Below are 12393 nucleotides of genomic sequence, written 5' to 3' on the forward strand. Positions count from 1 at the left end.
TGTACCTCCAAGTTGGGTACACAATTTAGGCAGCTTACATTAGTTCCTTGTGTAAAAAAACAAACAAGCAACACGACAATATTAATAAGTTTGTATTATAAAAACATGTAGGAGTATATTACAGTCGGTATCATGGTATGGTCTCAATACCAGATGCATGTGAAAAAAGAACTATGTTGACCAAGAAACGAGCACTTCCAACAAGCGAAGTGGAAGAGGGGTTTTAAGGAGAAATTGCATGGTGTCACCTCATAAACTCTATTTCACACTGAAATAAGGTAGTTTTTATAATCTGCAAACCTCTCAAAATCATTTTTTAGATTCATAAATCTAACACTCTCTACCAAGTTATCTAGATATTTAAGAACACTATAGGCAAATACACATATAAGTGCACTATAAATACTAGGGGCATCAACTAGACGCAGAAAATTAGAGTTATATCTCTAGCAACTAATCCCCATCCAGAAACATAAACAAATAAGGAAATTTTAATATAAAACCAGGCATGTGGTTCCGAAGGAACAGTAGTTGTCTACTATGTACATTGCTTGATTCCGCTTTCTGTCATGACAAGTGGAAGGAGCATAAACACTGTCAGCAGCATACTTAAGATCCTTTCTGACTATCTCCTGCCGACCCACAAGCACACCTGTCTTGTGAAATCATCTTCAGTTTTCAAGTGGTAACAGACCCAACAAATTTTGCCCTGAGAAAGGTGTCTGTTAGAACAACTAATCGAAAGAAGACTGCAGTCTCGAGCTTAGTGTGTGTCAACAATATGAATCGTACCTTGACAGCGAATCGAGGTTATCTCAGGACCTGACACATCAATGCCTTCATCATTTAGTAATGTAATGCCTGATGATTCCACGATGAAAGGAAATGCTACTGCTGGAGACATGGGCGATTTCGCCACCTTGATGAACCTCTGACCTGTGGGCAATGTACGTAATTTATAGCGGTCATAAAAAAATAGCAGAACAATAAATGCAACACTGCTTTGTGGTTTCATAAACCTACATGCAAAAATAAAAGAGATCAAGTAGAAAGGGAACATAGAGACAGCAGGCATTTTGACATCATTGGTAACACAAAGATGTTAATCCATAATTATGTGTATTCCTACCATTTTTTTACCAGAACTGCCGCTAATTCGCTATATTACAATTCAAATAGTTCTACTGAATTCCAGCTACAGCTATTACAAAAGTTGAAAAGCCAATAAGCAATGTTGCAGTTCCTCAGGTTTGACTATGGGCTATGGCTGTTCAAAAATGGGTTTGGCCAATCTGTCTCAACCCATGCATGCAGTAAAAATAGTTATGCTGAGTGGCATCTTTAGTTAATTCTACTCATTCAACGAGCAGCTGGTTTTCAACAGGTTCTTAGAACCTCTCTTTTTTATCAAGGTTTGACTGTGTCGCTCAGGGTCCCAAAAACAACAGGAACAGGTGGGTTACCAACTAAAGATCCCAAACTTGCCTGCAATTGGTTTCTAGAAAACTGGTTTTGTTTCACTCGCCTAAACCCCTCTAGTTAATCTCATTGTAAAAACAAAAGGCAGACAATTTTCGCTGAAAAAACAGAATTGCTCACTAACAGCTTTCCAAACTGTATTCAGTTAAAAGAAATGCTTTCCAAACTGTATTGGCACTTGTTGTGTAGGTCAACAGTCGTAGACTACATGATTAAGATAAAAGGTAAGTTGATTAATGATACAAGTAAGCATACAAACCTGAGTGAGACTCGAAGACTAGACGGATAGTTACAGCATGAGCCCACTGGATTCCAAGAGCAGCAACAAGATGAGATTCGAGTCTTTCAGCACCATCGCCATCACCCATCCTTTTTACTGCAGAGGATTAATAGGAACATTAAATAAAGTTCAAGATGACCAACAGATAATATGTTTCCTTGGAACAAAGTACAAACCTTCAAACGAGTAATGATAACCATCATCATTACTTTGGCTGCGGACCTGGTTTGAAACTACAACTGGAATTCTTGTCAACTCTGCTATAGACCTGCAGGACAGAAAGGAAACCCAAAGCACTTCAGCAGAATCAACAGTGTAACCAAAAAATGTAGAAGGAATGCTATGAATTTTAGGATCTAGGAGGCTCACTTAAGAAATGAAAGAGCCCATCTTAGAGGGTGTTGTGTGAAACCTGTTGTACCTCTTTCGTTCTCCCTGCCACATGTATGTTGAAGTAGAATATTAGAAAATTAAATATTATACTGTTAACAAAAAAATGAACCATAGTAGAAGAAGAAACAACTAGCATGCAATAATTAGATGATCTTAAAACATGATAATTATTCATGCTAAAGCACCACTACACACTTCAGCACAAGCCTCCAGCACTGCAACAACGAACCAGTACATACTAGTACCGTCCAAGACCTTTGTCAGCTATTTAAAAGAGTAGTCTTCATAGTTGAGACCATGAGCAATAGTTATAAAAAGCACTGCACAGCTATTTAACTCATAGCTGTATATAAAAGAAACTATGCACACCATTCGGAATGTTAACACTCCACCAAAGCTCTGGCCATGTTTCAAGAACTTGTGATAATTTAATATTTCAAGAACCAAACAACACTCTGTTGGCTAGTTCTGTGGGTGTGCAAGCTGTTCACCCTTCTGTTTTCGGTAGCCATTCTATTAAAAAAAATGCTGCCAAGGGCTTAGTATTGGCTCGACCTTTTTTTCGATAATTTAGTATTTCAAAGTTTTCAGTAATGTAAGACAGAGATTCATAGTTATCAACAGTTTGGCACATAGCAATGAATTGGCAACCCAGTGTTTGATTAAAGTTATTATGTTAAGCCAGATGACTTTCTAAATTTGTAAACATGGAATATGCTAAGCAACTGAGAAAAACTCACTGTGGAAACTACCATTGGCTCCTCATACTTAAAAAACCCTATCATTGTGTGAAGTCAAAAGCAAATAAATAAAAAATATGGTGTGCATATCTTACGATGACATGAAAGCAGCCACGCTATCAACAATGAGTAACTTCACATCATTTTGGAGGAGAGTCACCTTCATCTGTTCCAAACTGTAGAAGGGCGAGAAAAACATCAAAAAGAATATTCAAGCGTTTTGTGCAGCATGATGAATTTCTTTTACATGTAAATTTTGAGGAGCATCCAACAAAATTATAGTGAAAACAATGGCCACACTATATTGGCCAAAAGAGGAGTATTTCAAGAATTGTTAATGAAAGTTTTCTATTATTCATGGAACCTCATAACAACAATCACCAGACATCAGCCTTCCACAATCCACTGGTTGAGTGTCAGAAAAATATACCTCTTTGTGAAATCAGATAATGATGCTGGTCGCATCACTAGGATCCTGCCAGCCATCTGCACAAAAAATAGAAGGTTTGACACAACAGCCGAAGAAGTCATGTATAATGTTAAACTGAAAGATTAAGCATTGCCTGGTATAGGTAAGTAGAAGATGAATTATAACAACCTTTTGTGCTAAGCCTTCTTGCCTAAATATTTGAGGAAAGCTTTTCTGACATATCTCGATCATCCTGCAACATATCATGAAGGTTGATCACTACACATACTTCTTAAATGACATGCTTGGGACTTTGGAGTAGTAAGATGGAACTAAGCTACCTCCGTGAAGAGAACTTGGATTCAGTGTCAATATACACAACTCGACCGTTTAGGCCCCCATAGCATTCTGGTAACGTTGCTAACAGCGCAAGCTTCAGACAAAACTACAGAGTGTGCGAACCTTTCAGCAAATGTATAGAGACTAATTGTAAAACAAAGCAACTCAATTACTCATGAGAAAGTAAATGGTTTAAATTTGACATATCAAATCAACATACTTGGGATTCACTAGGGAGGGAAAATTGTCAAGTGACCCACATGAATGTGTCTTTGAACTGAACATGGTTAACAAAAGCATTCACAAAAACATGTCTCTATAATTCAAACGAAAAATTCTGACTAACGAACCGAAATCATGAGGTCTAAATCCCTACTAGTAAGCAGCAATTAGCCCACAATAAATTAGTAACGCACTGACAGATAATATGAATACACGAGGTCCTCCTTCTACTTCTCTGTTGCATAGGGGTACAGGAATTAGTTGGCATTCAGAAACACACAAGCCCACATTGCATATACAGCGGCAAAAGCTCATATGATTACAGCGACGCTACACAGCGACGCTTGGATGCAAAATCCTCAAGCGGAGCGTCTCACCTGCGTCTTGCCGATCCCCGAGGGCCCGACGACCTCGGTGAGCTTGCCCAGGGGGATACCTCCCCCCAGCGCCTCATCCAGCCCGCAGAGCGTGGTGGCCAGCCGGCCACCGCCCCCCAGCCTCACCCGCTCATCCAGTAGCGCGAGCGCCTGCGCAAACCGGTCGCAAAACATCAATCGCTCAGAAACCCCCAAACCCGAAATGGCGAGAGAGGCGAGGCCGGGTACCGTCTGGCAGGGAGGGCAGGCGAACTCGCTGACGTGGCAGACGGCGTCGCGGGCCGTGGCGAGGCCCGCGTCCAGCAGGGACATGAGCTCCACCTCCGGCAGCGAGAGCACGTCCTGGGGCGGAGCGGGTTAGAGGCGGCGGCCGGTTTCAGGGTGAGGGGAGGAGGAAGATTGGGGTTTCGTGCGGAGGGGGTGGCTGACCTTTGCCGTGGTGAGGCGGCGGGCGGCGAGGAGGTGGGCGAGGTGGGGAGGCAGGCACATGTCCGAGACCAGCTTGTTGGCCATCGCGGCCGCCGGTAGGACTCCGGCCACCGGGGGAGAGGAGGGGAATCCGGAAATTTTAGTTTTGTTTCCGCGCTCTCCTTTCTTTTCGAGTTTTGCGGTGGATTTCTTCGTTCGGTTTATTCGGGGAAGAGCTATTTTCAGCAAATGGTTTCTCGGGAGAGATTTCAACCAAATGATGATTACTTTTTCCTAAACGAAGGATACCATTTTTTTACTAGAAAACTTCCGATCTATTCTTCTTCGATCATGGTAGTACAACGAACGCTAGAAATAATAAAAATTATATCTAAATCCGTAGACCACGTAGTGACGACTATAAGCACTGAAGCGAGTCAAAGGCGTGCCACTATGGTCGTCCCTCCCTCGCCGGAGCCGGATAAAACTTGTTGTAGTAGACAATCAAAAAGTCATCATTCTAAGGCCTCATAGGACCAACGCAACCGAGCATCAACCGCCGCCAGCATAGATCAGAAGAATCCAACCTAAAGACATAAGAACAAAGACGAACAACGAACAGATCCGAGCAAATTCACCAAAGACATATATGCCGGAGACACACCTTCATACACGCACTGACGATGCTAGAAGCATCACCGGACGAAGCCTAAGCGGGGAGAGTCTTATTCCATCTTCAGAGAGTCGTCGTCGTCTCGTATTCCTGAGCAGGACACAAACCCTAACAACACTCAAAGAAAGATCTAAAAACGGAACACTTCCACCGGCAAGGGCCGAGATCCACTCTGCTCCCATGGCTCTAAGACCACCGGAGACGAGGTGGACAGACGGCAGCGCCGATGAGAGGCAAAGAAACCCTGGCTTTTTAGGGGAGCCGACGGCTATAGGGAACTAAAATGAAGGATAACATTACCCTATTAAATATTTTTATATGGGATTCCACCTCACAAATCAAACAACCACGTGGAAGAAATTTGCCAAGGATTATGATCCGTTGGAATGCATATGAAATAACCTTTAATTCAAAACACATCTAATAGTTCGGATGGCTTCTTTTGTGTCATATTCTATTCATAAATTAGTATTTTTAGGGTATATTCATAAATTAGTTGAATCCTACTATCTAATTTTCCGGCGATTTCTTGATGCCAAGCCATCACCCTCATTTCGGCTTTTTTCCACCACTATCATTTTACGAGAAACTCACCTCTTCCATATTTCTAGTTGTGGTCGATTTCCTTTAGGCTCTTCATCTTCTCCAAATCCACAATGCCCGCTCCTCTTCGACTCCCACCAATTTCCTCAGTTTTAATTAATTGTAAATTAACCATTAGTCAATTATAAAATCAATCCCTCAGATGTTCATATTTCCCCCTCCAAATCCAATTTCTCTTGTCCTCCTGATTCAGGTTAACACCTCCATGGTCATATTCGTGCTCTTTCGTCATTGTTCCAAGGACGGACAATCAAGAACTTCTGAGGTGTTGACGCCCACGTCAAGGAGGCATATGTTGATGATCCAAGGGAATTGAACCCAATCCTTGGGTGAATTCTCACACCCTTGATTTAATTTGGTGTGCCTAGCGATATGATATATGATATCATGCTTCCTTTTGGGCTTGAGCGTGCAAGGGATCTACTTTGTTATGACTTTGATTGACTGGGTCCATTTCACGCATGCCATTCTTATCCATGTTGATAAGTTTCACTGACACTGTAACGATTTATTTACTTGCACTCTTCTATTGGTTTTGTTGCTTTGTGTTTACATATTTTTGTATTGCTTTCCAGTTCCATGACATCCTAGGCTTGCGCATGGAGGTTATGGTGAAGCATACCATATTGATTTGTTTGCGGCATATCTTTGCATGTGGCTTTGGCTAGAATTTTATGTGCTCTGAATTACTATTGAATTTCACGCCAAGTTTCGGATACTAGAAGATTATGTACCATTTATGATTTAGTTTAGCATGTATATTGAAAAAGGATGATGGTCAATTTTGTTATAAAGATTTGTTTTCTCCTTCTGGTCTTTCAATGTCCCGTTCTATTTTCAGCCGATGCTAGCTTGCAGGTTTTAAAACAAAACCTCATTATAGGTTAGGTCCTCCTAAGGTGACATTCTAAAACAAAACCTCATTTGTTTTTCATCTATGTTGTTTAAATTACATGGCTTTTGATAAGCAACTATTTTGTATGAGAGGTCTAGATGCATTTCCATGGTTGATCTCACGCTATTGTAATTTTTTTTTGAATAGTGTACTCTAGTATCTTGCAAGTTGTCCATTTTCACAATTGCTTATTGTTTCACCTTCCCAATTTTTCACTGGTCGTTCGGTCAACTTCTTTAATTTCAACATATGCAGCGATTTGACTACAAGAAAAGGAGATAAAGAGTGGTGTGAGACCATGATATTTTTCATTAATAGCCAAAGCAAATATTTAGTGGTGTTAATTTCTTGATAGTACACAACTACTAAACATATTCATTAATTATTTTGGCAGTACCTTAGTATCTTGATTGTTCTTTTCATTAATGGATATCTAAGTATTTTGGTTGCCTTATGTCCCAGAGCAAGTAAATTATTCGTCTTAGACCATGTACTACACCAATATTAAATGATTTAGTGTAGGACTCTAAGGGATGTTTTAAAAATTAATCAAGTCAACGAGAAATTTGTTTTCTCTTATGCATTCCATTCCCTGACCCGATTCACATGCAGGTGAATGACAATATTTTAGAAGGCATGTGCTAGAATGTCATTTCGGTAATTTCTAATTTGAGGTAGACTTAGAAGCCCATATGTATTGGATGGAAAACGTGTATACATTATTAATGTCATAATGCAATGTATTCTGACAATCCACATGGTGTCACATTTACCTAACATTTGAGTGGTCGTTAAACGATCATATGAGTTATTTGTATGCTAGCCTAGCTGATGTGTGATGTTTCATTAATATTCTTTTCCCATTTTGAATCTTCTCCTTCATGCGCTCATATGTATGTAATATTCCTAAATATCTAATTTTGGCTAAATGTGTCGTGGCAACGCACAGGGTATCATTTAGCTGACATAGTAGTGTGAATTGCATCATTGCACAAAAAAGTGTGACAAGATCCAACATATTATCACCACCCTTTGAAAACTCTTCATGTAACAAACTCCACCATTAGCGGCATCTGATCATTTTCCTAGCCCCTTTTGTGTAACTTCAATGGTGCTCATAAGAAATCATACTGTCTTAAGCCCTTTAGGGGTAAATGTACAGACAATTAGGGTTATTGCGACTATTAAACAAATCAAATAACCACATGGATTTTTTCCCTAGTTTTATATGGTTTTCAATTGTTGCTCATTATACCCATATTTCTTTCATCATAAGATTTTCTCACTGGTGGGCTATGCATTCATACGCCCATTTTGCTTTGTTATTTTATTATTATAATTTCCTCTTTATTATCGATATTTTGCACATTATAGCTCAATTCTACCCCCCCCCCCCCCTCTAAATTGCATGATCTACATGGAGAGGGGAATTACGGAAAAGCTATGAAACATGAGCGAAATTAGCCATTCTGCACACCGCTTTTCATTGGAATCTAAGATAACTTGCAGGCACTTTGTGATAAACCTCTACGAGGGGCAAAAGACTATCTTTATCAGCTCTTTATGGGATTGATACTCTTACTTCAAAAACAACTACAACTAAACCATATGCACTTGCAGGACGTCGATAAATCTCTCGGATTCATATGAATAATATTTATGATTAGAGATACAATAGCATCCATTAGTTTATATGAGGTCTTTAGTGTGGATGAGTACTAGCCATCATTGATGGGGAAGTATCCATGGTAGAATTTGCACAAAAAATGTGGTGACTTTAAGTATGTGTTTGGTCTAAAGGTCTTTCTCTGCGTCGTGATCCCAAGTATATGGCGAATGGCATATATATTAGCATATTTGGTCATCCACCGACAGTTACAAAGCATGTCATGGGATAACTCAAATTTCAAAACAGACTCTTGTGTATGGTGCATTGAAATTTCAAAAGCATGCAAAATTTACTCTCCAAGAACTCTAGAAATATTGCCACTGTGACATGGTATGAGATTGCATCAGAACCCCAAACACCACTATTAGTGACACTATATCATTTAAGGTGCACTGTGTAGTTTCAAATAACAACATACTCCCTTCGGTCCTTTTTAGTCTGCATATAAGTTTTGTCCAAAGTCAAACTACCTTTACTTTGACCAAACTTATAGAAAAAGGTATCAACATTCACAATGTGAAAATAATTTTGTTAGATTCATTATGAAATGTAGTTTCATAGTATATATATTTGGTATTTGTAGATGTTGATATTTTATAATATAAATTTGATCAAACTTTGTAAAATTTTACTTGACACGAATCTAATATGCAGGGTAAAAAGGACAAGAGTGAGTACATGAAAAATCCAAGGTTTATAATCCTCTATAATTCAGATGAACAATTCTTACAATGAAAGAGACAATAACATCCAACGGTTTAGTTGACATCTTTAGTACATGGATTAGCTGTCATCACCAGAGTAGTGTTCATTGTACCATCACACAACAAGTGTGACAACTTTACAATATTCATTTGATCTGAATGTCTTTCTTCATGTTTTGCTCACAAATACATGGTGAAAGGGTGAAAGGCAACTGCTCTCTCTCTCTCTCTCTCACACACACACACACACACAACAATACTTTTTGTTAATAGTTACAATGCATTTCGTGGGGTGACATTTCTCCTTACTAACAGGCTCATGCATAATTTATCAAAGATTATGATGCAATCACCCTGCCTTTTTCATGAACCTTACATCTTAACAAATTGCCACTGTAACGTGGGTTGAGTTTGCATCGCGGAAGCAAACGCCACATTGGTGAGATTTCATCATTCTTAGGTGGAGTTTCAGTTGTTTGCTCGTTGCAATCATATTCCTTTCAACATAAATTTTTTATCACTACTGGAAGTACATGCCATGATGTTAACATAACATTTTATGATGTACTAGGTGTCATGTAGATATCCTTGCACGTATGCTCATTTTATTTATTAAAAGGATAATATGTTCACATTGCATTTTTTTGTCATGAGTGATTCGACAAGACCCCAGTGTGGTCTTCGATTCGCTACAAACAATTATTTTTGAATGGAAAAATGCAATCAAAATCACCAAAACGAATGTGAAAATGCAATCAAAAAGGGGAAGAAGCATCAACACAATGTGAAACAAATCACCAAAACGAATCGGATCAGGCAAAAGACACTCCAAGCCCTCGGCAGACCATTCCGTTCCCCTCCCCTCCCAAATTTCAAACCATCCCGCCCATGTGCTCGCCCCAGCTCCATCCAGAAAGAAAACCCGGCGCTGAACTGATGCCTGGCCCCACCCGCCAGCCACACCCAAGACTCCCGAACGCGCAATGCTTCCACACCCATCTCGACTCCGCGTCCCCCCTCACAACTTTTTTTATACGCACGCCACCCATTTGCACCCCCCTTGACGCCCACCCCTCCCACCCAAATCTCAGCCCCCAATGTCTCTCTAGCAGCTCGCCTCCCTCCCCCTCCCCACACCCCATCACAAAACGATTCGGATCAGGCAAAGACTATCCTAGCCTCGGTAGATTGTTCCGTTCCTCCCAAATTCAAACCATCCCGCCCATGTGCTCACCCCAGCCCCATCCGGAAAGAAAACCCGGTGCCAAACCCGCGCCTCAGCCCCACCCGCCAGCTACACCCGAGACTTCCGAACGCGTCACGCTTCTCCACCTGTGTCGACTCCGCACTCGCCTCCCAACTTTTTTTATGAAAAATGGAAATATAATAATACATTATTAATATAAACTCTTAATTGTGAAGAAGGAAATATAATAATACATTATTATTGTCTCTAGGTCATATTTTCAACAAATTTATCAAAAGACTAAAATAATGCAATTACCCCACTTTTTCATGAACCTTGCATCTTAACAAATTGCCATCATGGCATGGATTGACTCTGCATCATGGAACCAAACCCCCCCCCATTGGTGAGACTTCATCATTCCTAGGTGGAGTTTCAGTTGTGTGACGCCCCCGATTTGACCGTACACTAATCATACACGCAAATGTGTACGATCAAGATTAAGGACTCATGGGAAGATATCACAACACAACTCTAGACACAAATTAAAATAATACAAGATTTATATTACAAGCCAGGGGCCTCAAAGGCTCGAATACAAATGCTCGAAGACACAAGTGTCAGCGGAAGCAATTAATATCTGAGTACAGACATAAGTTAAACAAGATTGCCTTAAGAAGGCTAGCACAAAAGTAGCATCAAACGAAAAGGCAAGGCCTCCTGCCTGGGACCTCCTAACTACTCCTCGGCGCCGAACTCCACGTAGAAACATCCTCAGGATCCTCTGGCTCCTGGACCCGAGCATCTGGTTTCGACAACCAGAAAGAAATGGAAAGGGGAAAACAAGGGAGAAAAGAAACAGTGAGTACTCATCCAAAGTACTCGCAAGCAAGGATCTACACTACATATGCAGGGGTATCAGTGTAAAGGGGCAATATCGGTGGACTGAACTGCAGAATGCCAAAATAAGAGGGGGATAGCTAGTCCTGTCGAAGACTACACTTCTGGCAGCCTCCATCTTGCACCATGTAGAAGAGAGTAGATGGTAAGTTCACCAAGTATCATCGCATAGCATAATCCTACCCGGCGATCCTCTCCTCGTCGCCTTGTTAGAGAGCGATCACCGGGTTGTATCTGGCACTTGGAAGGGTGTGTTTTACTTAGTATCCGGTTCTAGTTGTCATAAGGTCAAGGTACAACTCCGGGTCATCCTTTTACCGAGGGACACGACTATTCGAATAGATAAACTTCCCTGCATGGTGCACAACATTTCCCAACACGCTCGATCCCCTTTGGCCGGATACACTTTCCTGGGTCATGCCCGGCCTCGGAAGATCAACACGTCGCAGCCCCACCTAGGCACAACAGAGAGGTCAGCACGCCGGTCTAAATCCTATGGCGCAGGGGTCTGGGCCCATCGCCCATTGCACACCTGCATGTTGCGAATGCGGCCGGTAAGCAGACCTAGCCTCCCTAATACAAGAGAAGGCGTTCCAGTCCAATCCGGCGCGCGACGCTCAGTCGCTGACGTCAAGAAGGCTTCGGCTGATACCACGACGTCGAGTGCCCATAACTGTTCCTGCGTAGTTGTTAGTGCGTATAGGCCAGTGGCCAGACTCATATCAAATACCAAGACCTCGTTAAGCATGTTATTTTGAAGTAACCGCGGACGCCGACCAGGGCCAGGCCCACCTCTCACCTAGGTGGTCTCAACCTGCCTTGTCGCTTCGCCACAAAGATCCACATAGAGGCCCGTTGGGAAAGTATGTCCTTTCAACCCCCAATCCGTGAATCAACCGCGGGTACTCAATGAGCCGACCCGACTTTTGTCACCACAAGCATCATGTATTATGTATATAAGTATATACCCGTGATCAACTCCCGAGTGATCACGATCCGGTAGTATAACATGGCAGACGGACAAGAATGTAGGGCCACTGATGAAATACTAGCATCCTATACTAAGCATTTAGGATTGCAGGTAAAGTATCAACAGTTGTAGCAACAATGACAGGC

At 41.3% G+C, this 12393-nt stretch overlaps 1 protein-coding gene across 1 annotated transcript; it reads right to left on the minus strand.

Annotated features, from left to right (window-relative positions):
- Positions 1-348: 348 nt before the first annotated feature.
- RAD51B (DNA repair (Rad51) family protein) lies at positions 349-4886 on the minus strand. The gene is made up of 12 exons (XM_048709514.2): positions 4669-4886; positions 4468-4581; positions 4240-4389; positions 3643-3746; positions 3491-3554; positions 3323-3378; positions 2988-3068; positions 2129-2194; positions 1936-2027; positions 1739-1855; positions 793-936; positions 349-709 (listed from the first exon to the last, which is right to left on the minus strand). The coding sequence occupies exons 1-12, from the start codon at positions 4750-4752 to the stop codon at positions 672-674; spliced, it is 1110 nt and encodes a 369-aa protein (XP_048565471.1). The 5' UTR covers positions 4753-4886; the 3' UTR covers positions 349-671.
- Between the last annotated feature and the right edge of the window lie 7507 nt (positions 4887-12393).

This window comes from Triticum urartu, chromosome 1A (assembly GCF_056163025.1).
Source record: "Triticum urartu cultivar PI428250 chromosome 1A, HENAU_Tu73, whole genome shotgun sequence".
Lineage (NCBI taxonomy): Eukaryota > Viridiplantae > Streptophyta > Magnoliopsida > Poales > Poaceae > Triticum > Triticum urartu.

Excerpts from the sequence above, each read along its gene's own strand:
- RAD51B (XM_048709514.2), bottom strand. The coding sequence starts at position 4,752 with ATGGCCAACAAGCTGGTCTCGGACATGTGCCTGCCTCCCCACCTCGCC. Across the intron at positions 3,069-3,322 it reads TTATCTGATTTCACAAAGAG|TTTGGAACAGATGAAGGTGA; the intron begins GTATATTTTTCT and ends GCCCTTCTACAG. Across the intron at positions 937-1,738 it reads AGTCTTCGAGTCTCACTCAG|GTCAGAGGTTCATCAAGGTG; the intron begins GTTTGTATGCTT and ends CATTGCCCACAG.